Source organism: Schistocerca gregaria, chromosome 9 (assembly GCF_023897955.1).
Source record: "Schistocerca gregaria isolate iqSchGreg1 chromosome 9, iqSchGreg1.2, whole genome shotgun sequence".
NCBI classification, from domain to species: Eukaryota; Metazoa; Arthropoda; class Insecta; order Orthoptera; family Acrididae; genus Schistocerca; species Schistocerca gregaria.
The window spans coordinates 179,598,626-179,624,911 of NC_064928.1; the positions used below are offsets into that span (position 1 = coordinate 179,598,626).

General features: G+C 39.4%; 1 protein-coding gene across 1 annotated transcript; it reads right to left on the reverse strand.

Moving 5' to 3' along the window:
* Nucleotides 1-214: 214 nt before the first annotated feature.
* Nucleotides 215-25,935, reverse strand: LOC126291744 (zinc finger protein 239-like). The gene is made up of 3 exons (XM_049985421.1): nt 25,890-25,935; nt 6,346-7,023; nt 215-869 (listed from the first exon to the last, which is right to left on the reverse strand). Exons 2-3 carry the CDS (start codon nt 7,005-7,007, stop codon nt 410-412), a joined length of 1,122 nt encoding a protein of 373 aa, XP_049841378.1. The 5' UTR covers nt 7,008-7,023; nt 25,890-25,935; the 3' UTR covers nt 215-409.
* Between the last annotated feature and the right edge of the window lie 351 nt (nt 25,936-26,286).

Consider the following 26,286-nt stretch of genomic DNA (forward strand, 5'->3'; position numbering starts at 1 on the left):
TCACACAATTAAAGCTTTTGGCCATTAAGGCCTTTGTCAGCAGTACACACACACACACACACACACACACACACACACACACACACACACACACACGAGCGCGCGCGAAACCTGCACACACACATCTGCAGTCTCAGAGAGCTGAGACCACACCACAATGTGGTGTGGTCTCAGCTCTGAGTGTTATGTGTTGTGTGTTGCATCAGCACCTCCACTATATGGTGAGCAGCAACTTTCCTTCTCTAGTATTGTTACAGTCCATCCTGGATTTTCCACTGCTTGAGGGTAAAATGACAGTTATTAAAGTTTTTTGAGGACTCTAAGTCTACATCTTCAGTCACATTTTAGTCACTGCAAACTTATAAACTTCTAAAATACTTCAGAGAAGGTTTGCAGCAAACGGAGGATGCTAGGGTGATGGCACTGCATCAAACAGCACCTCAGATGGTGTACTGTCACTGGAATTGATGGCGCACGCCTTTTGAGGTGGTAGTCGCCATCGCAGTTCTGACGGGTCGTAAGTTTGATGCCTGCGGACGTGTTTGCTCAAGTGGTCACTGCGCACAAACTTCTTGTCACAGATTGGGCAGCAGAAGTTCCTCTCGCCAGTGTGGGTGACAGAGTGACGCGTCAGCTCGTCCGAGCGGGTGAACCTCCTACCGCAACCAGACCACGTGCACGAAAATGGTCGTTCCCCTGTGTGTATCCGAAGATGGGCCTTCAGATGCGAACTTTTGCCGTATGCTTTGTGGCAGCCATTGAAACTGCATCTGTAGACCTTCCAGGTGAGGGCAGTGTTGGACCTGCTGCTGTTGCTGCTGCCACAGCTACTGCTGCTAGGGGGTTTGCTAACTGCTCCTTGGCACCTACTAAAAATCATTACGATAGTTTAAAAGGACATTAACTCTGTCAGTTACAAATGGCGAAGTTCTAAAAGAGTTAATTTACATATTGGTAAACTAACAGAGAGTAAAATTGTGAAGTATAATCATTTACCTGTACCTCTCATGCTGTTAACCTCAGTTAAGAATAACTTGTTATGAAAAACTGTACATTTACATATAAAGTGTTAACAATGTCTTCTGTATAAAAAAATTGATATTGTGAAACATGTCTGAGATCATGATTTGCATTTAAATTTTTTTAGACATAGTTTTTTGGTACTGAAGACATGAACTAAAAAAAATTGACAAATGAGAGCACAAAAAGTTTTACAACTTTTCTAGAAATGCTTGTAGGACATCTATGGTAAACTGATATCTTTCCACATGCATTTTTTGTTTATGGAGACAATATTCATGACAAAAATGGGGACACACATGTTACATTAACGCTTTGACACACAAATAACATTTTTGTTGCCTTTGCGAACTGTGCAGCCTGACAAGCCTGTAGTGCCATGTGTTGTTTATTTGAGAACCTCTTGTAAATTACTGTATTCAAGAATTTTATGTGATGACTGTATAAATATAATTTTCTTATCATGAGAATACAGTAACAAATTGCAGGGGTTGCCAAGTACCTCCCATATTTGAAGAGACCACTTTGTGAGTTGTTGTGGGGATACTGATGTGAAGGAGGTATTTACTGACAGCAGTGTACCTGTAAGTGCCATTTTCTACACGTGCTGTGGTGCGGCTATCTGAGCATAATGTGTGTGTTGTGGAGGAGTGTATTTGTAATGGTGGTTCTGTGATTATAACACAGCAAGTGTTTTGCATTCAGTTTGATTTTGGCTGGTATTATTCCATTCCTGACAGAAAAACTATTTGAGTTTGGGTATCAAACTTTTAGAGTACAAGGTTCTAAATTGAAAAGAAAATCTAGTGGTTGACATCAGATCGCAAAGAATTGGAAAATATGATGTGTGAGTGTCTGTCCAGCATTCTCCAAAAGTGTTCATCACTTAAAGCTGCAGCTGCTGTGGGAATGTCTGATAGGAGTGTAAGAAGAATTCTGCACAGTGATCTGCACATGCACCCATACATACTGATGGTTACCCAAGAACTAGGTGAGAGAGATTTGGAATCTCACAAAGCTGTCTGTGGGAAAATTCTTCATAATATACCCCGTGGTGCTGTTTTAATTTCTTCTTTTGTAAATAAACGAAATTTCCATTACTTGCCAGCAGAAACCCACACGGAACTTCACCAACGGCCACTTGACAGCCATCAAGAGACAGTCTGGTGCAGTGTTCCCCAATCTGCTGGGTGCGATCCATATTTTTTCGAAGAAGGTGATGTAACAGTAATGGTTGACTCAAATCACTAATGTCACATGACAGAGACCTTCCTTTGACGTAAGTTGAACCAAGTTCATCAGTAAACACTTCCGGGCTAAACTGCCGTGGTCGATCTGTAGAACTTCTTCTCCCTGACGTTTCGTTCTCAACTATGGAGAACATCTTCCGAGGTGAGTCGATGACTGGCTGCTAGGAGCTGGGGTCGCCGCTTATATGGAGATCGTAGAGGGCAACACCACATGTCACATGGCGACGATATGTATCTATCTCTGGCTATCGTCTGTTCTCTCGATTGCAGGCAATCAATTGTCACATGATTGATGCAACGTCGATCGCCATATTTTATCCAATTTTAATCCTTCTTCTTTACGATTAAAATTGTATTGATGTTTGTGGATTTCAATATCCTCTATATACATACATGTATAATAATGCGACATCCTCACTAGCACGCTTGTCTCACCGAACTTTATTTCGTGATCTCCATCCTTAAAAACATGTTCCGCTACTGCCGATTTGTCGATATGTCCCAAGCGACAGTTTCTTTTGTGCTCCATCAAACGTGTATTGATGCTTCTTTTTGTAGTTCCTATGTATACCCTGCCACAACTACACAGAATTTTATATACCCCTGGGGTGGCTAGGGGGTGACGAGCATCTTTTGTTGATCTTAGGCACTCACTAATTTTCTTAGTAGGTCTGAAATAGTCTCCACCTGAAACTTGGCTAGTACTTTTCCAATGCGATCCGTGATGTTATGGATGAAGGGCAGAAATACTTTTCCAGCTGATGTTTGTTGCTGTCTCCTATTTTTAGGCAATTTTCTACTTGGGTGAAGTGCTCGGTTAATCTCGTTTTTCGTATAACCATTTTTCACAAAAGCCATTCGTAAATTATTTAGTTCTTCTTGTAAGTAGCCTGGTTCACAAATATTATTGGCCCTATCCACTAGTGTCTTTATGATCCCCCTCTTTTGCCTAGGGTGGTGGTTTGAGTTCTTATGGAGGTAGTGATCAGTATGTGTACCTTTCCTGTAGACCTTGTAGCCTAAGGTCCCATCCGCCCGTTTGATAACTGATACATCCAAAAAGTTAAGTTGCCCATTATTCTCTTTTTCCATGGTAAATTTGATCTTTGGGTTGATGCTATTTAAGTGCACCAGGAAATCATTCAAGTCCTCTTCCCCTGATTCCATATTACAAAGGTATCATCCACATAACCGATACCACTTCAGGGGCTTTTTGTGGCCGACTGCAGTGCTTGATGTTCAAAATATTCCATGAATAAATTCACAATTGCGGGGCTTAGGGGGCTTCCCATGGCTACCCCATCAATCTGTTCATAAAATTCACTATTGTACTGAAAACAGGTCGAGGATAGACAGTGTTGGAACAAGGCCACTATATCAGTAGGGAACGAATCGGCTATATGAGAGAGAGCTTCATCAACTGGAACCATAGTAAACAAAGACACTATATCAAAACTGACAAGGATGTCATTTGGACCGACAGTAGCTTCCCTCAGTTTCTCAATGAAGTGTAGAGAGTTTTTAATATGACTCTCAGTTTTGCCTATGTAAGGTTGTAACAAAGAGGCAAGGTGTCTGGCTAGTTCATCGGTAGGAGCTCCAATTGCGCTGACTATCGGTTTCAAAGGAATATCAGGCTTATGTATCTTTGGTAATCCATATAATCTCGGAGAATAAGCCTCCGTTTTACAAACATACTTTTTAACTTTAGTAGGTATGGAAGACTGTTTTATCAGACGATTGGTGACATTCAGCACATTTGTTGTGGGATCCTCTTTCAACTTCTTGTATGTGCTGGGTTCCAGGAGATCACTGATCTTCTTGTGATAATCCTCAGTATTCATTAAAACTGTAACATTTCCCTTGTCAGCGGCAACTACAATAACAGTCTTGTCTGCATTTATCTCCCGCAATGCCTTCCTTTCCCCTTGAGACAGATTGCTGCTGGGTGGCTTAGCTTTACGTAATATCCTGGAGGTTTCCATTTCTAATTTCGTCAGCAGAATATGATGGTAACTGACGAATTCCTGCCTCTATATTAGCAATAATGTCCTCCATAGGAACCTTGGATGGAGTGATTGCAAAATTCCCTCCTTTAGACAGAACAGAAAGTTCTTCCTTAGACAATTCTTTTTCTGATAAATCAATAACCGTTTGGGAATTGTTTGGAATCGGTGTTTCCTGTCGACCCTCTTGTAGATGATCAAACTTCTCCTTCTGCCTATTGGAAGACATTTCTGCACTAATCTCCATAGATCTAAATGTTAAACTGTCCACTTTGTTCCAATGACAAAACTGCATTGTATTGCTAATAAGTAAATGAAGATTTAGCAGTTGACTATCACATACTGCCAGTCCTCGTCGTGTCTGATGTATCCGCTCACATAGTAATGCCAGTTCCATATGAGAATAAATACTGTTAGCTTGTGCCGAATGAAACATTCTTCTCATACATAGGAACTACAAAAAGAAGCATCAATACACGTTTGATGGAGCACAAAAGAAACTGTCGCTTGGGACATATCGACAAATCGGCAGTAGCGGAACATGTTTTTAAGGATGGAGATCACGAAATAAAATTCGGTGAGACAAGCGTGCTAGCGAGGACGTCGCATTATTATACATGCATATATAAAGAGGCAATTGAAATCCACAAACATCAATACAATTTTAATCGTAAAGAAGAAGGATTAAAATTGGACAAAATATGGCGGTCGACGTTGCATCAATCATGTGACAATCGATTGCCTGCAATCGAGAGAACAGACGATAGCCAGAGACAGATACATATCGACGCCATGTGACGTGTGGTGGCGCCCTCTACGATCTCCATATAAGCGGCGACCCCAGCTCCTAGTAGCCAGTCGTCGACTCACCTCGGAAGATGTTCTCCGTAGTTGAGAATGAAACGTCAGGGAGAAGAAGTTCTACAGATCGACCATGGCAATTTAGCCCGGAAATGTTTACTGATGAAGACGCCGGCCGTGAAAGCCTACATGGGATGATTTGAACCAAGTTGTTGGGGAGTATGAAGGAGAAGAAGTCTAGTTCCAACAAGACAGAGCCACAGCTCACATTTCTCAGCATTCCCTAGACCTTTTTTTCCTTTCTTGAGGAGACATTGTATGACGCCAGGGTCTCTTTATTTATCACCTTGTAAATGTTTCTTTGTGGACAACAAAAGGCTATGTTTACAACCATCAACCTCATAACCCTGCAAGCACTTAAGGAGGCAAACATCCAGGAAATGGCAAGAAGAACTATAGATAACTTCTCGTAAAAGTTTCATCAATGTGTCAACAATTCAGAACACCATTTACCAGACATAATTTTTAAAACCAACTAATATAAAATGGCATAGTATTTTTTGTTCACAAATTAAATTATTTTCTTTGTATCTTTGTTTGTTTGAAACTGCACCCTCTATAAATGTGTAAAATCACAAAATCACATACATTTTGTAGGTAATCCATCTGGTGTTGGCATAAAACAGTGCTATTCAGTGCATATCGCACTACGGCAGGATCGCCATGAAAGACACAGGTTGCAAACTGTGCTCAAATGTGAGTGAACATGTTACTGGCTACTTGGGTGCTGCATATTCATCAATGACCAATATCATAAGCATAGTCTGTAAATGGAAAATGCACTTGTTAATACTATGGAGTGTTTACAAAGTTCATGTTCATATTCTGAAGAGGGTAATTTTATCTAGTTTCTCTGTCTGATACAACATCCCACAACCAGTCCAGTTAACAGGCAGTTGTAATTTAATTGTTAACTTATCAGAGGAACATGCAATAAAAAGTTTGCCACTGCACTGACACATGAATGGTAGCAACAGATTGTTATATTTCTGTTTAAGGCAATTACTGCACCATTAACACAGTCACTCTTTTGTTACTCAATCAGAAAGACACAGCCATTTTTGGAAGAAAAAGGATAAAGTTGTACAGTAATTTAACATACTTAATAATCTCTTCTGGTAGACTAGATGTGGGATTCCAAGTGGACCTTAATACAATGTTTGGTCTTTAATCTCCAATGACATATGTTACAGCCAAAAGGGGATTACCTTGCATGCACTTGCTGGTGTCGCATCAGGCTCACATTTTGCTTGAATGTCTTGTGGCAGACATCACAGCTGTACGGACGCTCACCAACGTGCACTGCCAAGTGATTCATTAAGTTGCCGCTCCTCGTGAACCTCTTCTGACAGACATCACAACTGTATGGGCGTTCGTGGCGTTCACCTGTTTGAAAACATACATGGACCTTGAAGCTGTAGCTATATGCAAATTTCTTTTGACATATGTTGCAAGAATAGGGTCTTTCCCCCTTGTGCTGTTGTGAGTGTCTCTTGAGGTGGCCTCTTTCTGTGAATGTCTTGAGACACACACGACAAGTGTACGGACGTTCACCTGTGTGCACCTGTGAGTGTCTCCTCAGTTTGCTACAAGCTGTGTGTACCTTGTGATACAATTCACATTTACAGGGACATTCTGTGTGAACACACAAATGCTTCTCCAAGCCACCATTATTTTTAGATATTTTACGACACACACTGCAAGAATGCAGAAAATCAGGACTTCCCGTGTGTTTCTGCTCCTTCAGGTCCTGAAGATGTGCAAATGTGCTTTTGGAGATGTCGCAGCTGTGCTCGAGATGTAATGCTTCCTCCTTGATGGTGCCCAGACTGCCGCTGCCACTATCACCAGTTCTGTTGCCTTCCTCCATGCCAGCAAGGAAAATACTGCAGAATTACACAAAAAGCTATGTCAGAAAGCTTTGTTGCTGCAGTAAACATCAGATATGAAAAAAAAAAATATTAACATTCACAAGATCCACAGATGGTTTATAGGACACACCCTGCACTCCCCCTTTCCAGCATTATCGATGCACTGCTTACTGCAAAGTCTGAAAATCAGTTTATAAATGAGGAACATAATCCATGAACATCATCGATACTTGCCTCTTTTCAGTCTTAATAAGTTTGGAAATTTGACAGCAATTATTCACAGGTGCTACATGCACTCACTGGTTGCAGTGCTACTGCAGTGTCAAATACTAAGAAAAGATGAACCACAAACATTTGTCAACTGTGCTTAACTAATTTTCTGATAGGAGGTGATGGAAGTCTAACGAACACTGTATGAAGTTATCTTTGATATGTTTTTGTTGTAACTCGCTAGTAATTTTGGGACATGTTAGCATGAAGTGATCAGTGATATGTGTTCAGACTGTTGCCTGAGATGTACATACATAATCAGAATTCAAACATTATGTACTTTTCCTGTAGATTTAGTTTTCTGCTAACTGGATTGGATTTGTCTTTAGAAATGTGATTCTTATTGGTTCCTTCTTCTGTTTCCTTGCTTTATCCCATGCCTTAATGGGTCAGCATGTTGTTCTGTATGTGGCAATGTTTTAATGGTAGAGGGTGGCAGGATGCCCTTCCTGTGGCTTCCCCTTCACCTCCCCCCCCCCCCCCCCCCTACCCCAGATGGTATTTATGTATTCTAGTTTACTATGTCTAGTGTTATCCATTGATATCTGCTTGTGTCTGTATATGTGTGGATGGATATGTGTGTGTTTGTGAGTGTAAACCTGTCCTTTTTTCCCCCTAAGGTAAGTCTTCCCGCTCCCGGGATTGGAATGACTCCTTACCCTCTCCCTTAAAACCCACGTCCTTTCATCTTTCCCTCTCCATCTCTCTTTCCTGACGAAGCAACCGTTGGTTGCGAAAGCTTGAAATTTTGTGTGTGTGTTTGTGTTTTTTTTTTTATTGTGTCTATCTACCAGCGCTTTCCCGTTTGGTAAGGCATGGAATCTTTGTTTTTAATATATTTTTCCCATGTGGAATGTTTCTTTCTATTTTATTCGTTATCCATTGAAAGTGTGACAATGTTTTCCAACTGTTTGTTAAGCATTTAAATGAGGCAGGGTGTAGGTAACAGCCCAGTATTCACCTAGTCAGATGTGAGAAAATGCCTAAAAATCACATATAGGCTCGTCAGCAGACTGGCCCTCATTGTAAATCTGCCAGGGTGGATTCAATCTGGTGTTGGTCTACCTTACTGAATCACAGAAGCAGTGTGGAAACACTTGTAGCTGTCCAGGAAGAGCTAAGGGGAAATACAACTAATGTAGTTAAAACAGAATAGATTGTTGCTAAGATTTGATAAATTGTAGTATGGGCTCCTGCGAGGGAGCTGGAGCTTACACTTACATTCACATTCCCAAAATCACAACACATATGAGGCAAAGAGTATTTCCCACTGTATCACATTCTGAAGTTTCACTGTTCCAGTTAGTAAGGAGTGTGGAAAGAATGACTGCTAAATGCCTCTCTGTACTCTATAATTCGTCTTCTCCGATTACAAACAGCATGAACATTATTTAGCAATTACTGCCTTTCTGCTATCAGTGCTGTCACTAGTATTTTTATTACTTTGGAGTAGTCACTGTTGATTTTGTAATTGTATTCACTGGTGAAAGGACCATTACTTTGAACTTTTTTCAAGTGCAGATGATTGTTATAGACTTTCCAATATTTTCAGTTTCCATACACTGACCTGCCAAGAAAGTTTCATAAAGGACTCTACCAACTGATGACTCAATGACTGGTGCTGTATTGCTGCATGTAAATTCCTGTATTTACCAACTAAAACTAGAAAACAGACAATTAATCAAGTCTTTTTACAGACCACTGAACATTTCATTCACAAATCTCTTATGGCATCATATCCTGGCGTGACTCATCGCTGAGGAAAAAAGAGTTCATTGCACGGATGCATGTAATAAGGAGAATCCACCCTAGAACTTTTTGTAGACAGCTCTTGAAACAGTTGTGCACAGAGACAACAGCCTTGCATTAGGAAAATATGGGGTAAAGTGGCTACTCTAAGGGACATGTAATTTTTGTCAAACCATAGACACTGAGAGCAGCTTTTTGCTTAAACATTTTGAATGTACAGATAATAAGGTATCACCTGAAATATCTACAAGTGCGAAAGAAAATAATACATATGAAGTTTATGCATTCCCTGAAGGCTTAAATAGGGACCACTATTCCTCACGTGAGAGGGTAATGTGACTTGTGCCATTACAACAGGATCCCATGTTTGTAGTTTTGATTTCTGGACATATCTTCTGGGCACTTGAAACAATACCATGTGGCTGCAGCATACCTTTTGCAATCAGATTTTTGTATTAGACCAAATATAACAGAAGAGACATTTTTACGTAATACAAGTTATGAGGACATGCTAAAAAGAAATGCTTCTGAATTTTTAAAAAATAAAACAAACGTTATTAGCATTCTAAATCTTTATTCTTTATGTCTACTAATTTATTTATCAACTTAGTCACCCAGGTGAGGAATACTTTTCTCCCAACCAGAGATTAGTTTATCGGTACTGTCACTGTAGAATGTCTGACTCTGTTGACAGAGCCACAAGCTCACCTCTGCCTGCACTGCATCATCACTATCAAAATAAAGTCCTCGGAGGTGTTTGCAAAGTTTTGGAAACAGACAAAAATTAGATAGGGCCAAGTCGGGACTGTATGGTGGATGGTGAACCTGCGGCTTTGGATCACTGCAGATGTTGCTGCACTCGTGTGTGGTCTAGCATTGTTATGCTGAAGGAGAGGCTGCCCATGTGTGGACAGTTAGAAACTTGATTAAAGTATGCTGTTTCTCATGCACTGGCATAGTTACATTACATACTGCCTTGTAACAAGCTACAATTTCTTAGGAATTACAATTAAAAGAAACTTAAACTGGAAATATCACATAGATAATGTTGTGGGGAAAGCAAACCAAAGACTGTGGTTTACTGGGAGAACACTATGAAAATGCAAAACACTATGAAAATGCAAAAGGTCTACAAAAGAGACAGCTTACATCACACTGCCCTCTTCTGGAGGATGCTGCACAGTGTGGGAGCCACGTCAGATGGGTCTGACAGAGGACATAGTAAAAGTCCAAACAAGGGCAGTTCATTTTGTGTTACTGCGAAATAGGGGAGAGGGTGCCATGGACATGTTATGTGAATTTGGGTGGCAATCATTAAAACAAAATCGTTTTTTCTCTTGCAGGCTTTTGCTGCTGATGTGTCACTAACTGATATTTAATTATTATAAATCATGCAAAGACTGAAATGTTTGTGGAAAATGTAAATAACATTGTATATTGCAAAACCTTCTGTACATAATAAGGAAGTCCCAGAAATGTCACAATGTTTACAAAAGAAATAACAGGACATGAACCTACCTCTTTCAACTGTGTAACTCTCCATCTTCAACCATTATACCATGATGATCACATACCTTTTTCCAACAAAGTGTTGTTCACCTTAGTATCTCTTGAAGGCTTTTACCTCTGATGTGTCAGTAACTGACATTTGATTCAATATAGCATCTCCACAGCTGTTCACTTGTCAACTACTATCGAGTTTGGTGGTCCCATCGAGTGACACATCATTGTGACGTCTCTTCAGGATAAGCCAAGCATAAGACCAGCTACTTTCCGTTGCAAGTACACATGGTAGCCATATTTGTGGGAATTGGATCATTGTCAGGGTTGGTTTGTGTGTGTGTGTGTGTGTGTGTGTGTGTGTGTGTGTGTGTGTGTGTGTGTGTGTGTGTAGGGGGAGGGGGGTCTTATAGGTGCTCAAAAGTGGGATCAGCAGCACCCCACAGTTACTGACCCAGCAAAGACCCAGCAATGTTTCAAGACAGGGACTCATTTTAAGTCAAGAACAGGCTCTCCCACTCATTTTGGGCACCTCTAGCCACAATGCAAAGTGCTTGTACATCTAAAAGACCTTAGCCTCTCACAGAAGATGTACACAACACAATAGTAAACCTGGGCTCCAGCAATGAGTGCATAACAAAACAGCCACCAAAAATCCTTATCACATATTGAGAATGATACAAAACATTATTCATACCAAAATATTACCTCACTGCATCTGTTTTTTTTTTTTTTTTTTCCAACTAGATTGACTGTACGGTAGTTAATGAAATGCATTTACACATTGACTTCTTACCGTCTGCCAAATAAAAAATGTGTCTCATTAAAGAAGACAGTACATCTCCAAAGAACGACAGTAAAATTGTGCTGAGACTTAAGGCCTTTCACCAGTGGCCCTTCACTAGTAAGTTTCCAAATACAACACTTCTGCTTCAGAAGCATACAAACAGTAGAACTTGTTCAATGATTGGAAGGAAGAATGAAATAAAGGATGGGAGATTACGATTTGACAACCTATTGTTGACGGTCTCATTACATGTGGAGCAAAAGCTGAAATACAAAAGGATGGAGAAGGAAACAGCCATGTCATGTTCAAAGGAACCTCTGAAAAAGGTTAATATGAATGACTGAACAGGGAAGTAAATTCTGCTTCTCCAATTGAATCTCCAATTCCTTGAACACCCCACAAACTTCTTCAGCAAATTGATACACTGTCGAAGTGGCTAAGAGTCTGGATGCTCCCAGGTTGGTATTAGTATTTGTGGCCCACAGTTACAATTCTCTCATCTATCTACAATAGTTATTTGTAGTTTTATAATTATCCTATCACTCATATAATTGTCAGTGCATGTATATAATTAGTTCACAAACTTCGGTCTTTACCAAAAGACAGTCCATCTACACGCATAATGCTGATGAGAAATGACTGTTGGCCACTCAAATCAATTACACTCGTCACTTATGATAGTAGTGGATGAAATGATAACATAAATCACTTCCATCCCCTGTAAAAAGATTGTACTACCACCAATGTGCATTTTGAATAAGGAAGACAAGATAAATTAGGACTCATATGTAGCTATATAGACAGTCATTTCTCACTCGCTCCTTATGCGAGTGGGACAGGATACGAAATGACTAGCAGTGATAGACAGTAACATTTGCCAATTACTGTAGTAACCTTTGTCAAGTACTGTATGGTGGCTTGCGGAGTATATACACTATGACACACAAAATAAGGCCAGCAATGATATTCTAAACTGTCACCTAAGCAAGACACTGGACAGTTTTCCCACAGTAGCCTCGAAGATGTTCAACCACACACAACCTGTTGTTCTAATATTGTCATTGAGGATTTCAGAGCTAGACTGTGTGCACAAGCAACAGCCACTATAATCTGTAAATGAATGTTTCTCTATAAGTGGAACTGCAGACTTGTCAAAATGATATCATCACATGTGAAGCAACAGATTGGATATTGTAGTGCCCCCAGAATTTTTCGAAAGTCTGGAGACACTTGTGTTCCAGCCATTTTGAACATGCGTTATTTTAAAGTAGGGTGTAAGGATGAGCATGGGATACTGCACCCATTTATTGTTTGTGCAGGCAAAACTGGAAAGGAGATAATTCGTCGGTGCTGGCAAGTGTTCAGTAAGACCTGCCAAGAATAATCAAATAGCGCCCAGAAGCTCAGTGGCCAGCTGCAAAGAGTAATGTAGCTTTGTATTGTTGAGAAACAAATGGAGAGACTCGAAATAGTGACTGTTTAGTAGATGTTGAACTGCTGTTGAGAGTACGTGGACTGGATGTGGATAGTCAGCCATGATAAAAGCTTATGTATTAATTGTGTTCAAAAATGTGCAATAAACCGATTCTCGGTGCCCAGTAATGTGTGAGCTTACGTTATAAAATCTAGTTTTTTTTTTTTTTTTTTTTTGGTACAAAGTGGAAATAAATATGGTCTGGTGCATGGAATGATATTCCAAGAGCAGCGTATTTTTTAAAAAAGAAGAGAGAGAGCGAGAGAGTGAAAATTTCCCCTTCCTAGCAGTGAAATCTTTGGAGAAGTGTTCGGTGCTACCAGAAGACATCGGCGCTGTAAGAAAGCAGAACCAGCATTCTTCAACAAGTAAGTCCATGAAAACATTTAACATTACACCAGGCCACTGCAAGAACGTGGCGACCGTGAAGAAAGGACCTGAGAAAGAAGGGAAAATATTAAAGAAGTTATAAAAAAAAAAAAAAAAAAAAAAAAACAGTTGGGAGTTGCCATAGCAACTGATAACAGTGAGGCTGAAGAGCGATTCCATGATACTTATCCAGAAATGTGTTGATAAATGGTGAAATGATTAAGGGAATCAAGAAAATCGCACAATGCTGCGGTTAGTCTCAAATCGCCGACACCATCATCTACAAACGCTGATGCTGCCACACACCAACGCCAACACCACCGTACACCAATGCCAATGCCAATGCCGCCATACATCAACGCCGACGTCACATCACACCAATACCAACGCAGCCGTCCACAAAAGCCGACGCCATCATCCACCTATGCCGACGCCGCTGACCATCGACGCTGACGCCGCCGTACACCGGGGCCACCACCGACGTCGAGTGAGCTACTACTGACCTTTGATAGTTTGTGAAGTGTGGGGGGTTGTGGAAATAAGCGAGTGTACTTTTAATGATAACTAGATTAAAGGCAAAACAAAACACAACGGAAAAGAAACAGCAATCCATGGAGTCTGTTGGGGCTATGGGAATTGAAAAATAGGGGCCAGATTTAGGCGAATTAATGAGGTTTATCAAAGCACAGTTTGAATCGCAGAACACAAAACAGGACAAACTGAAGGCAGAATTCAACTCTAAGTTAGATTTGCAAAACACAAAACTAGAGGCTCAAGTTAATATCTAAGTAATCAGATGCAAGAATGGAAAAAAATTGAAAAAATAATTGTCCGATTCCCTGAGTGAACAGACAAATATTTTATTTAAGGATTTAAAACAAAGAAATGAAATTGATCTAAAAGGTTTAGTTAAAAAATTAGAATATGATGTGGGCTGTAAGTAATTTGGAAACACAATTTTACGAAAAATACGACTCTTTGAAAAATGTTTGTAATGTTACATTTGATGTGGTCGAACAAGAATTAACTACACTAAAAACCAATGTCCAGAAACAAGATAAGTTGCTCCCCCTAGCACAGGCGCAAATTTCAGGTGTCAAATCACGGGTGGAAACTGTAGAACAGAAATTCAAAGAAAAGTTAATGACTGCAGAGCTCATAAATTTGAATGGCTTAGAAGAACAAGTAGAAGAATTAGTAGGATGAAAGGTTGAAAATAAATTAAGTGTTGATATCTCTTTGCCTATAATAACTTCAGATTTAGATAACACCAAGAAAGTCTTAAAAACGTTGAAGAAAGAATTCAAGCTTATGCAGGAGAAACTAGAGAAAGACACAGTTTCCCAAAATATTATATTAAATAAGGACATGATAACTGATTTGCAATCGGGCTCAAATTCAGGCTTGTCGAGACAGTTTCCTAAATTCAGACGAGAAGGGGAGGTACACCCCACCCATTTCTTAAAACGGTTTAACCAAGCCATACCTAAAACACACAAATTTTTTCTGAAATATGTAGGACCTTATCTTATTCAATCAATAGTACACCAAACAACCCTATATTTAGTAGATCCTGTGACGGGAGAGAAAAAGGGAATGTATAATGTTAAGGATATAAAACGATATGTAAAAAACCCTCAGGGACGTTGACGTTCTGTGTCAACGGGCAGAGTGACGTCTGCCGGTTCCCAAGTTGAGTTCGGTGTTACTTCCACATTAGTTTTCCTAGACCGAACTCCGTTCAAATCTTCGACTATCCTGTAATCTATTTATAGCCCTTAAGCTATCCTATCATATTAGTATTAAAAGTACCAATTATAAGTACACGATTATGACTAATTTAAGGAATCACTATAAACACTAACCTCCAAGCATGAGATAAAACTAACAGGGTAACATTCTAACAGGAGATATAATATGATGGTACTGTTTAGCAAGAATGATACCTAGATGACATCAACTGAAAATGTGTATGAAATATAGAGTGAAGTGGCTAACTGAATAACTATTTGATTAGAGTGTATAAAATTTCTATTTTTATAGAATGTTTTATTTATTTTTTTGTACAGTGTGATGTAATTGGGGAGGGTTTATATCTAATTTTGAAAGGGGTGGGTAACATAGGCACAGACACGACCTACACACCATGCCCTTCATACAACCCTCGCAAACAAGTGTGACTGGTTCTTCATCATTTGCCGTTCCATAGGAGTTGCTAAGATATTTTCTTTGGGGACTTCAAAGGTGACGGTGAGAATGTCCATTCTGCAGGAGATGGCGAACATCATACCTCCTCCGGCTTCTCAGTTAAGTACCAGCGAAGTGGGGATCCTGGGGAACGGGGGTGGGAAGGGTTTCCTGTCTTTGGGGCTGTCTTCTTTCTTTCTTCGATCTTAGCAACCAATTCTTTTATTTCCTTTCTTACTTCTCTTAAGAGTACCAATCTATCTTTCCCTCTGTCCACATTCATATACTTCTATGGCTGAAGTCCTCCTCTTTTCCGTGATTTCTAAAAATCTTCAACTAAGACCCTTAGTGGCCCAAAGAATCAGGACGCACAATCACACTTCCACACTCAAATAATTAAATACAAAGACGCAGATAAATAATACACAATACACAGGGAGATGTAACAACCGTAACAGATAAGGGGGGAGGTAGTGCTCAAGCAGGGGCTCGAGCACATGTTCTAAGTAATGACAGTATATTCACCTGTGTTCATAGCTATAGTAGTACAAAGTAATATGAATGGAGATAAAAAGAAATAGATATTAAGCTAGAGGTATCCAGTCAAATAAGTTTCTTATGGATAATAGGATTGTACAGACTGAATAGCCCGATGAAAAGAAATAAAGTTATAACCATGGACGAAACATATTTAGTTATTAAGGCTATATAAGTGAGCTGTAAGCAATGAACAAGCAAAGAATTTAAGCAGGTAGGCTGAAGGACTCAGGAGGAGAAAAGGAGAGGTAGACAGAAATTTCACCAGGAAATTTTAAATAAAATAGTGTGCAGAGGAGTACGAAAGAGGCGAGACTATGAATCATTGTTAGAGAAGATAGGGAGGGTGCATCCGATACAGATGAAATGAGAGAAAGAGAGGCGGGTAGGCAGACCCAGAGGACGCTGACCGATACTGTGCAGGCAGGGGCACCAAAAAAGGGATTGACCTGTACCATAGTTTAGTATAAAGGGAAGGGGCATATCTACCCAAGGATGAGGAAGAAGTTTCCATAGTATCAACCCTTATGTAGACTGGAACCCAAAGGGAAAGGGTGGTATAGTGATCTGAGATTGTAGTGGAAAGTTTCTCCTGGTAAATTTGAATTCTAAAATTTTTTAAATAGAAAAGACGAGTCCTGGGCGAGGAGATAGAAAAAAAGAGAAAATCCCCAGTACAACTAATTTTTTTCAGACCTGGAAAACTGGTGGTTATCATTGCAACAGCTTCTAAAAAAAAAAAAAGGTTTTGATTACAGTAGGACACGAGTTCAAATTCAGGGCTACAAAATGCATTGTCTGCCACAATTCAGCCATTGATCACTCTAAATCAGCTCTCGACAGAGCATCTTGCATTCTCACCAAAAGTCCTGTTCCTCCTGCCACCGAACTTCCCTAATTCCCACTATATCTAACTAACAATACGGTGCTTAAATTAGATAAACCATGATTCTCGTTTCCGGGTGTAGGTTCACGTGTAAGTCCACTCTCCACAATCTACAGTGAAATGTGTGGCTCAATGACTTCACACTGTGCCACCTACTATGGTTACCTCTTGTTCCAGTCTCATATGGAGCTCGAGATAATGCATGTTAAATGCATCTGTACACACTGTTATTAGTCTAATTTTTTTCATCAGGTATGGATGCAACATTTATGAGGCTGTAGTACATTAATAGATTCCTCATTTAACAATAGCTCAGCAAACTTTGGAAACAGGCTATCATGGAATAGTTAGCATCTGTCTTCAAGTATCTACCAGTTCACATTCTTAAGCATTCAACTGATACATTACCACGCATCAATCACATGTACACTGGCGCTGCCCTTCTGTATACACATTTAGTATCCACAGTATCTATTTAGCATGGGTTTCACACCAATGAAAACTATTCTAGGATGAAACTTCCTGGCAGATTAATACTGTGTGCTGAACCAAGACTCAAACCGAGGACCTTTGCCTTTTGCGGGCAAGTGCTCAAGGTTCGCAGAAGAGCTTCTGTAAAGTTTGGACGGTAGGAGACGAGGTTCTGGCAGAAGTGAAGCTGTGAGGACAGGGTGTGAGTCGTACTTGGGCAGCTCAACTGGTAGAGCACTTGCCCGTGAAAGGCAAAGATCCCGAGTTCGAGCCTCAGTCCGGCATACAGTTTTTATCTGCCAGGAAGTTTCATATCAGTGCACACTCCACTGCAGAGTGAAAATCTCATTCTATTCTAGGATGAGTTGCATGAGCATTTTGTAAGCTATCCATTTTGTAGACTGACTGGCTTTTCCCAGTACCTTACTAATGAACCAAAGTCTGGTTTACCCATTCTTTGCACCAACATTTGTTGGTGTGGCACTAAGACAAATGGTTCTCAGCAGATGAGAGATACCGTAATGTTAAGAGATACTACAACTATCAGACTGCACTGCGTCATTACTTTCGCTATGACCCAAAGGAGTAGCATGAATTGGGTTCTGGGTGATCAGTGTTTTCAGAAATCATGTTGGTTAGCATGCTGAGGCAATGATTAAACTGAAAGAATGTTCTAAGAGTTTAAAACATGTGGATGTAAATGGTACCACATGATAGTATTATGGACATCTCTGCTACCCTTGCTTAAATTACTTGTGGTTTCTTCCAGATACTGGGGACTGTTTTCATTCAAAGTATTTCCAGTCAAAATAAGGACTAACTTACCTCCAAATTCTGTATAGAATCTGACATGAGTTCCAACACATCTTGGAGACTTTTTTAATTTATGGAACTTCAGATTTTCCTCAATGCCACTGGGACAATAGTCTGACTAAAATTACTTCTTATTTTACATGTGTTGCCACACTGATCATTTCTCAGTTAAAGGCGACACACAAACACAATGAACCACTTCACAAGTGCTGTTATGTTCAATGTCGAGCAATGCTGGAAGTGGCCACCATGAGGCATGGCGGGAAAGCGAGATGCTCTGTAGACAGCTGATTTTGACTGATGAATGAATGAGTGTCGTGTGACTAGGGCCTCCCATCGGTAGATCATTTGCCGAGTGCAAGTCTTTCGATTTGACACCACTTCGGTGACATGCGCGTTGATGGGGATGAAATTAAAATGATTAGAATAACACAACACCCAGTACCTGAGTGGACAAAACCTCTGACCCAGCCGGGAATCGAACCCGGGCCCTTAGGATTGACATTCTGTAGAGCTCACCACTCAGCTACCAGAGGCGGATATTTTGAGTGATCAATGGCTGAATTGTGGCAGACAATGCACTTTTCAGCCCTGAATTTGAACTAATGTCCAACTGTAACCACAACCTTGTGATGTGAAATGTATCCAAGAGAATGGTGTTCAATCACCTGCAGCAGAACTATTCATCGTGGTCACTTCGTTCACATTGAATAAAGCAGACCCCTGTGAACAAAATCAAGACAGAAAAATTCCAGTTTCAGAGCCAAAAGCAAACTGCAATTTCTAGCTTTCATCAGCACTAACCTGAAACGTTGTCAAATTGGTGACACGAGCTGATGTGTTACTAACCTAGGAATAGTCCTGGTTGGCACTCAGCTACAAGATATAGGCAACACAGGCAGATTCCAAACGAAGAAAGAATGTAAGATTTTTGGTAATATTATTGGAAACACAGCAATATGTATTGAAACTTCCTGGCAGATTAAAACTGTGTGCCCGACCGAGATTCGAACTCGGGACCTTTGCCTTTCGCGGGCAAGTGCTCTACCATCTGAGCTACCGAAGCACGACTCACGCCCGGTACTCACAGCTTTACTTCTGCCAGTGATGGTAGAGCACTTGCCCACGAAAGGTAAAGGTCCTGAGTTCGAGTCTCGGTCGGGCACACAGTTTTAATCTGCCAGGAAGTTTCATATCAGCACACACTCCGCTGCAGAGTGAAAATCTCATTCTGGAAATATGTATTGAAATTTATGAGAAATAATCAGTCTTAATGGCAAAAACGTTTTTTTTAATATTTAATTATAATGATAATCAGTTTCAGTCTTGATGATCATCATGTATTATGTATCTCTAAACTGTAAATGATGTTTTCCTTAGAGGACATCAGTAACAAAAAAGGAAATGAGTGATAATAACATATACAATAAAAGTTGTAACATATAGAAAGATTTATACGTTTAGGTGGTGTGTCAAAATGCCAGGTGGAGCAAGAATATGTCAAGAAACACATTCGTTGAATGCTAAATAGCACAGGAATGCTATGTGTTAAAAAAGTTATCTCTGTGCATCACCTATTGCATGACGACAGAAGGAGGTAATAAGGCTAGTCATATGATGATAATATGTGAAAAGATTCATAATACTCTGTCTGGGTGTATTATATAAGAGAAAGAGCAAAACAGCAAGTTAAAATACATAAAAATTTGTTGCTGTAAACATTAGTCACATTTCTAAAAGAAAATAATTAAAATAACACAGTCAACAAATGAAACTCAGTAATAAAGACCATAACTGCCACATATGGGCAGTGCGTCGAAGCATAAATAAAATTTGGTAAGTGCCACTGATATGAAGTTAAATGCAGAGAACCCCATCAGTTGTCATGGAGACGAACTGCTTGGAATATATTGCAAAGTGCATTTGTGGTAAGGCAGATGGCTAGCCAAACATATATAAGTGATGGATAATGTTGGTCACGATGGAGACAAGAACATCGATGAGCCATGGACATACTGTTGAAGGATGTCATCAGTCACCATGGAGACAGCAATATCAATGAGCCGATGTGTGTCTGTTGCTTCAGAAGTAGTTGGCATAGAACTCCATGATAAGTGTATCAGTGATGAAAAATTATCTATTAAAATAACATAATCATCATTATTAGGGTGATGAACATTGTATAACACAGTATTTAGCAAAATATTTGATCATATAGCCCATTATGGGAATTAAAGTCTTAATGGTGCATACTGAAACGACACAAATTTGTCACAATACTAGACGAGGGGGGAAAAAAACAGGGCTAAAGCCTGAGAAATGTACAAGAATAGAAGAAGAATAAAATAGAGTATAAAAATATTTAAAACACAAATAAGAGGACAAAAGAGCAGTACTATAGAAAGTTGACAAATAGGTCATAGAAATGTTCCTCTTTGAAGTCCAGCCATTCATTTAGTAAGTTGTATGACTGTTTATAAGAAGTTTCTTAATCCATTAGAAAGAACCTTGTTGACATCAGAAATGAAACATTTGCTGCTTTGACTACCAACTGCATGCATGAGCTTCTATTGGAGGAGATAATTGGTGGTAAATACTAAAGTTATGCCTTTATTTATAATAATTTATCTTATCAGACAGATTACTCATATAGGTCGTAAGAAATTTCTAAATGCAGTACTTGTGACAGGAGAATCTGAAGATTTTTGTTTTACCTTGTAGAATAAAACATCAATCTCTTTTGAATTAGAATCATTAACATTAGCTATTTATTTGAGGATAGCAATTTCTTTTTGACTTTCATCTAAATCTAGTGGGAACTTTAATATTCTACAAATCACTGAGAAAAAGAATGCTCTTTTATATCTCTGTGGATGATGTGATCTACCATTAATCATAGCACCTGTTACAGCATGTTTTCTGTAAATAATAAAACGATGTTTGCCGTCTTGGTAGATCACAGAAATTCATTCTTGCATCATTTTCACGTTCTACGGTAAATGACAATTTGAGATGAACATTACTGAAAACTTCAGATAAGTGTCTATTTCATCTATAGCATCCTTGTAGAGCAATAGTTTATTGTCTACATATCTCCTGTAATATCTCTCTTTTTAAATCAACAGATTGTAAGTTTTCTTATCCATTTCAAAGAGCATACAACTAGTGCTGCTTTAACAAATAGTCTGGCCAGCATCCAATGCTAAACAACCATTCTGAAGAAACAACCATTCTGAAGGGTCATTCCAAGAGAGTTGCAAATTTTTCATGTTAAGTACCCTTGAAGAAGTCAAAATTCATGCACCTTATGCAAAACAGTCATTTATCTTGCTTAACGAATGTCTAAGTACCTATAACGTTTATCTACATAGGCAAACAAGATATATTATTCATACAGGCGCCAATGAACATGCGAAAGAGACACATAAGCTCCAAAGAAACTGGTATAGGCATGCCTATTCAAATACAGAAATAAGTAAACAGGCAGAATACAGGGCAGCAGTCGGCAATGCCTATATAAGAGAACAAGTGTCTGCTGTAGTTATTAGATCAGTTACTGTTGCTACAATGGTGGCTTATCAATATTTATGTGAATTTGAATGTGGTGTTACAGTCAGCAAATGAGCAACAGGACACAGCATTTCCAAAGTAGTGATGAAGTAGAGATTTTCCCATACGACCATTTCACAAGTGTACCGAGAATATCAGGAATCTGGTAAAACATCAAATCTCTGACATCACTAAGGCTGGAAAAAGATCTTGCAAAAACAGGACCAACAGTGCCTGAAGAGAATTGTTCAATGTGACAGAAGTGCAATCCTTCAGCAAATTCCAGCAGATTTCAAAAGCTGGGCCATCAACAAGTGTCAGCATGCAAACCATTCAATGAAACACCATAGATATGGGCTTTTAGAATCAAAGGCCCACTCATGTACCGCTGATGAGTGCATGACACAAAGCTTTATGCCTCATCTGGACCCATTAACGCCGACATTGGACTGTTGATGACTGGAAATAATGTTTCCTGGTCAGACGAGTCTTATTTCAAATTGTATTGAGTGGATGCACATGTATGGGTATGGAGACAACCTCATAAATCCATGGACCCTGCATGTCAGCTGTTCAAGCTGGTGTAGGCTCTGAATGATGTGGAGCGTGTGCAATTGGAGTGATATGGTGCTGTAACTGCGACCAGGACAGTTGCGGAGTAGCACTGACGAAAGGCGTGGTGGGACCCGAACAACAACACAATGGAAAAGGACGGACACGACCAACATAGGACAGAACGAATATGACAAAACCAAACAACAGAGTCACAAAGAAGCAAACTCGTACACGAACCAGGAAGAAAGCAGTCTAACGCAAGCGAGGTGCAAACCGACGTAAGCGAGATAAGACTGACTGGATGAGCGAGTGGCCAGCGCTTAAGTGCGTTCTCGGGGGCGCCGCTATTGGCTGCTGGGACAAATGTGTTCCGCTGTGGCTGTGCCTGGTATGCATAAACCAGAGAGGATTAACTGGAGAACTAATATCGAGGCGACCAAAAAGAGGGACTTGAAGGCAGGAACATGTACTACATATTGCTTACGTGACTGCGCTTAGTAGCACCTCTTCCAAGGGTAGTCATAGCACCTTTTCAAGCTTATATCTGATTTGAAGCATTTTTTTCAAAAATGTAAATATCTATGTTAAGACATTATTTTGATGTTGAGTTAGGTCACATTAACAATGAGTTGCAGTGTATGCCAGTGCCACACTATAGATTAGGTTGTGAAGTGGTATCATCACAATTATGATAAGGACATTTTATTTCACAATTTTCAGTTGCTTAATTATTTTCTTGAAAGTAGCAAAAATGAGTACACCAGATAGATCCATTTTTAATAGTCCATTAGCAAATATGCATCACAAGATATCAACGAAGCAGACAGTGAAGTTGAAAATGTCAGTCACCGTGATGATGGTCAACTATACCCTTTAAATGCTAGGGACACAGATGACAGGAATGTTGGAATCCGTGATGCTACCATGATTACAGTAGGTGAAATGGCTTCTCATTTTCACTGGGAATGAAAGGCGCAATACCACAGATTCATTAAATTATACTTTTCCTGTCACACAGAGACTTAATGAGAATATAATTGAATGAAACATTGTGGGCACACAATATGTCATAATTTGGGTGTTTTTATACATGTATTTGTACAGTGTGATACTACACACTGTACCCAACTTTTATTCTGAAACACAAAATCCAAAACAAGATGTCAATGTGAATAAAATGAAATAATATGTCATTTATGACTATTTCCAGAACACAGTCAAATAACATATCTCTATTATGCATGCGTGGAAATATATGATCAGTGAAATTTGAGCAGTACTATGTACTTCACACACTTTTCAGTACTGTGAAGGATAGGGTGGCTGTGTTACCTACTAGCCGCTTCGGGTTTGTGCTAGCGTGTGGGCTGTAGTGCACAAGCACAAATCTACAGCCGCTTGCTTTTGATTATATGGTGCGAGGAGAACAGACAACAGCACCTTGATTTGCTAGAATCACGTGACATCATTTCTCAAATGTTTACAGAATAAGGTGGAGGCTCTCCTTTGAAAATAAGGCTGCTCTGTGAGCTTGCCTACTGATCCCATTGGCAGAGCAGCTGAAAGATACAGAATAGGGCCCCAGTGTGGAAGTTGGCAAGAACAAAACACAAACAGACAAACAATCCACAAACAACTGATTATGGTCAACATAACCACAATTATGTTTCAAATAGTGAGCAACGCCATCGAGATATTGAATCAAGAGCTGCTCAAGACACCAACTGGAGAAACCAAACCCACAGCGTACACTTGGTTGATATCACCTCAAATGAGGTCAATACCCTGGCCAGCCAAGAAACCTTACACAGGTCTTGATAGACCACATTCGATAACCAAAGAAGAGGGCAGGGCCATAAAATTGATTAAAAACTGTTTTATTAGATATCATTGGGGCAGAGATATTATGCCAGGAAGATACCACTAACCATTAAACAGAAGGTGAAGAAACACTGAAAGTGATAGATAACACCCAAACATTCAACTTAAATGTACCTATGGTATTACATACAAGTGCCACAGCTAATGTGATATCTCAGGGACTATTTGATAAATTGCAAAAACCAGGCTACATACCAACACTTCCAGGTCAGAACAGCAAAATACAGATAACAGTAGGAAGCAAGTCTAAGGAAGTCAAACTGTTAAAACTGATAATTTTTCTTTACAATGTATTTTACTAAGATTGAGAAATTAATAGTAAATTTCCATATTGGTATGGGCAATTTTAGAACATATCATGCACAAATTGATATAGGAAAAGGGAAATGTCATTTTACTATAAACAGCCAACAATTCTCAGCACATTTGGTTAAAACAAACACCAATAAAATAAACAAGAGTAAATCTCAAATACCCACATACAATTATTTTATCCACCTGTCATATTTTTAAGTATACAATGGGTTGAACAGAAGAAGATGTGGAGCCTAACTAACACCATACACAACCACATAAGTGAATTTGTGTGTCTGATTGAAGACCAAAAAGAGTGGCTTCAGGAGCTGATAGTCAGATACACATGTCTTTGGAAGACACCCTTACGTGATGAAAGGATATAAATATAAAATGCACGTAAACTCTCACAAAACCTTATGTTTCTTTTCAATTGTGATCACTTTGTGTTGCTGTGTCATGTACTTGACAATCCACGATATGTGTTACAGATGTTCTTTTTGCTAATGAAATATCTACATTACTGACATATCTGGCATTTCCACAGTAAATCGGAGCTTGCCCTGCCTTATTGCCAACAAAAACACTGCACTCATTAATGATGTCATTTATTACTTGATGTTCGGCATCTGCCTTATCAGCATGCTAGTGTGTTTAGCATGAATTTATGTCCGCAGGATGAATCACCAGGTCACGATACCAACTCTGCACACAAACAAATGGCTCTGAGCACTATGAGACTTAACTTCTGAGGTCATCAGTCCCCTAGAACTTAAATCTAATTAACCTAAGGTCATCACACACATCCATGCCCAAGGCAGGATTCGAACCTGCGACTGTAGTGGTCGAGCAGTTCCAGACTATAGAGCCTAGAACCGCTTGGCCACACCGGCTGGCTGCACACAAACAGAACTAGGAGAAATCCTAATAGTGGTATATAATGGGGAATACCTTCTGCCCTGAATTTTCCATGATTTGCATAATATAGATTCAGGTGTAGAACCTAAAGATACTGTCATGCGTAAGCTGAAGTCTTAATCAGCAGAACTGTATCCGGCATGAATTTGTCAACTTACAAAAATATTATCTTAAATGCTTAAATCAGAGTCTTGTCAATGCAGAGAAATAATAAGGATGGGTAGTTTTAAGGTTTTTACAATTTCCATGAACTATCTCATTACTTTATTTGTAGCCAAAAAGTGATAGCTTTTTGGATTTCCCTCACTTCCATAAGATATTTACAAAAATTACATCCCGTCTGTAAAGATAGTTTTGGACTCAATTTTACAAAAAATCTGCAAGTAATACATTGTTATCCACTGAAACAGTAGTGTACATTCAGATAAATATGGGCCAAGTTAAAGAAGAATGAGTGAAGACAAGCAAGCAAGAAGAGGGTGGAATTCTAGTAGCAATGACAATATAAGTCACAAGAGACACATCCCAAGAGGTCAGTGATGTAAAATGTTGCAAAGATTATCTACACATATGCCTGGACAAGAAAATGGCTGTGAAAGCTCAAACTTAAAAAACAAGAAACTACAAAAAATGTACAATACCTTTCTAGGTCATTGCTGCAACTTTCCAACCCTGCTGCATTTCTGAGCTCCTGAAACAATCAACATCATTACTGCTACTACTACTACTACTACTACTAATAATAATAATAATAATAATACTTTCATTGTCGCTGTAAGGTGATCAAACATGGACCATTTGCAAAAAAGATGAAAACAATGTTCAAATAGTTGAAATGACATTTAAAAGAAATGTTGAATTATGTCATTTCTTTCTTCATGTTCCAAAGAACTACATATGGGTAAAATTAGAAGTGAAACTGCTGGTTGACCCAGTCTCAGAAGATTATGTGTATGTTGATTTTAACAAGTACAGAAGAAAGAAGCCAGGCATCTCCTTGGGAAAATCAGTTCAGAGGTGACAGTACGAGCAGGCTTA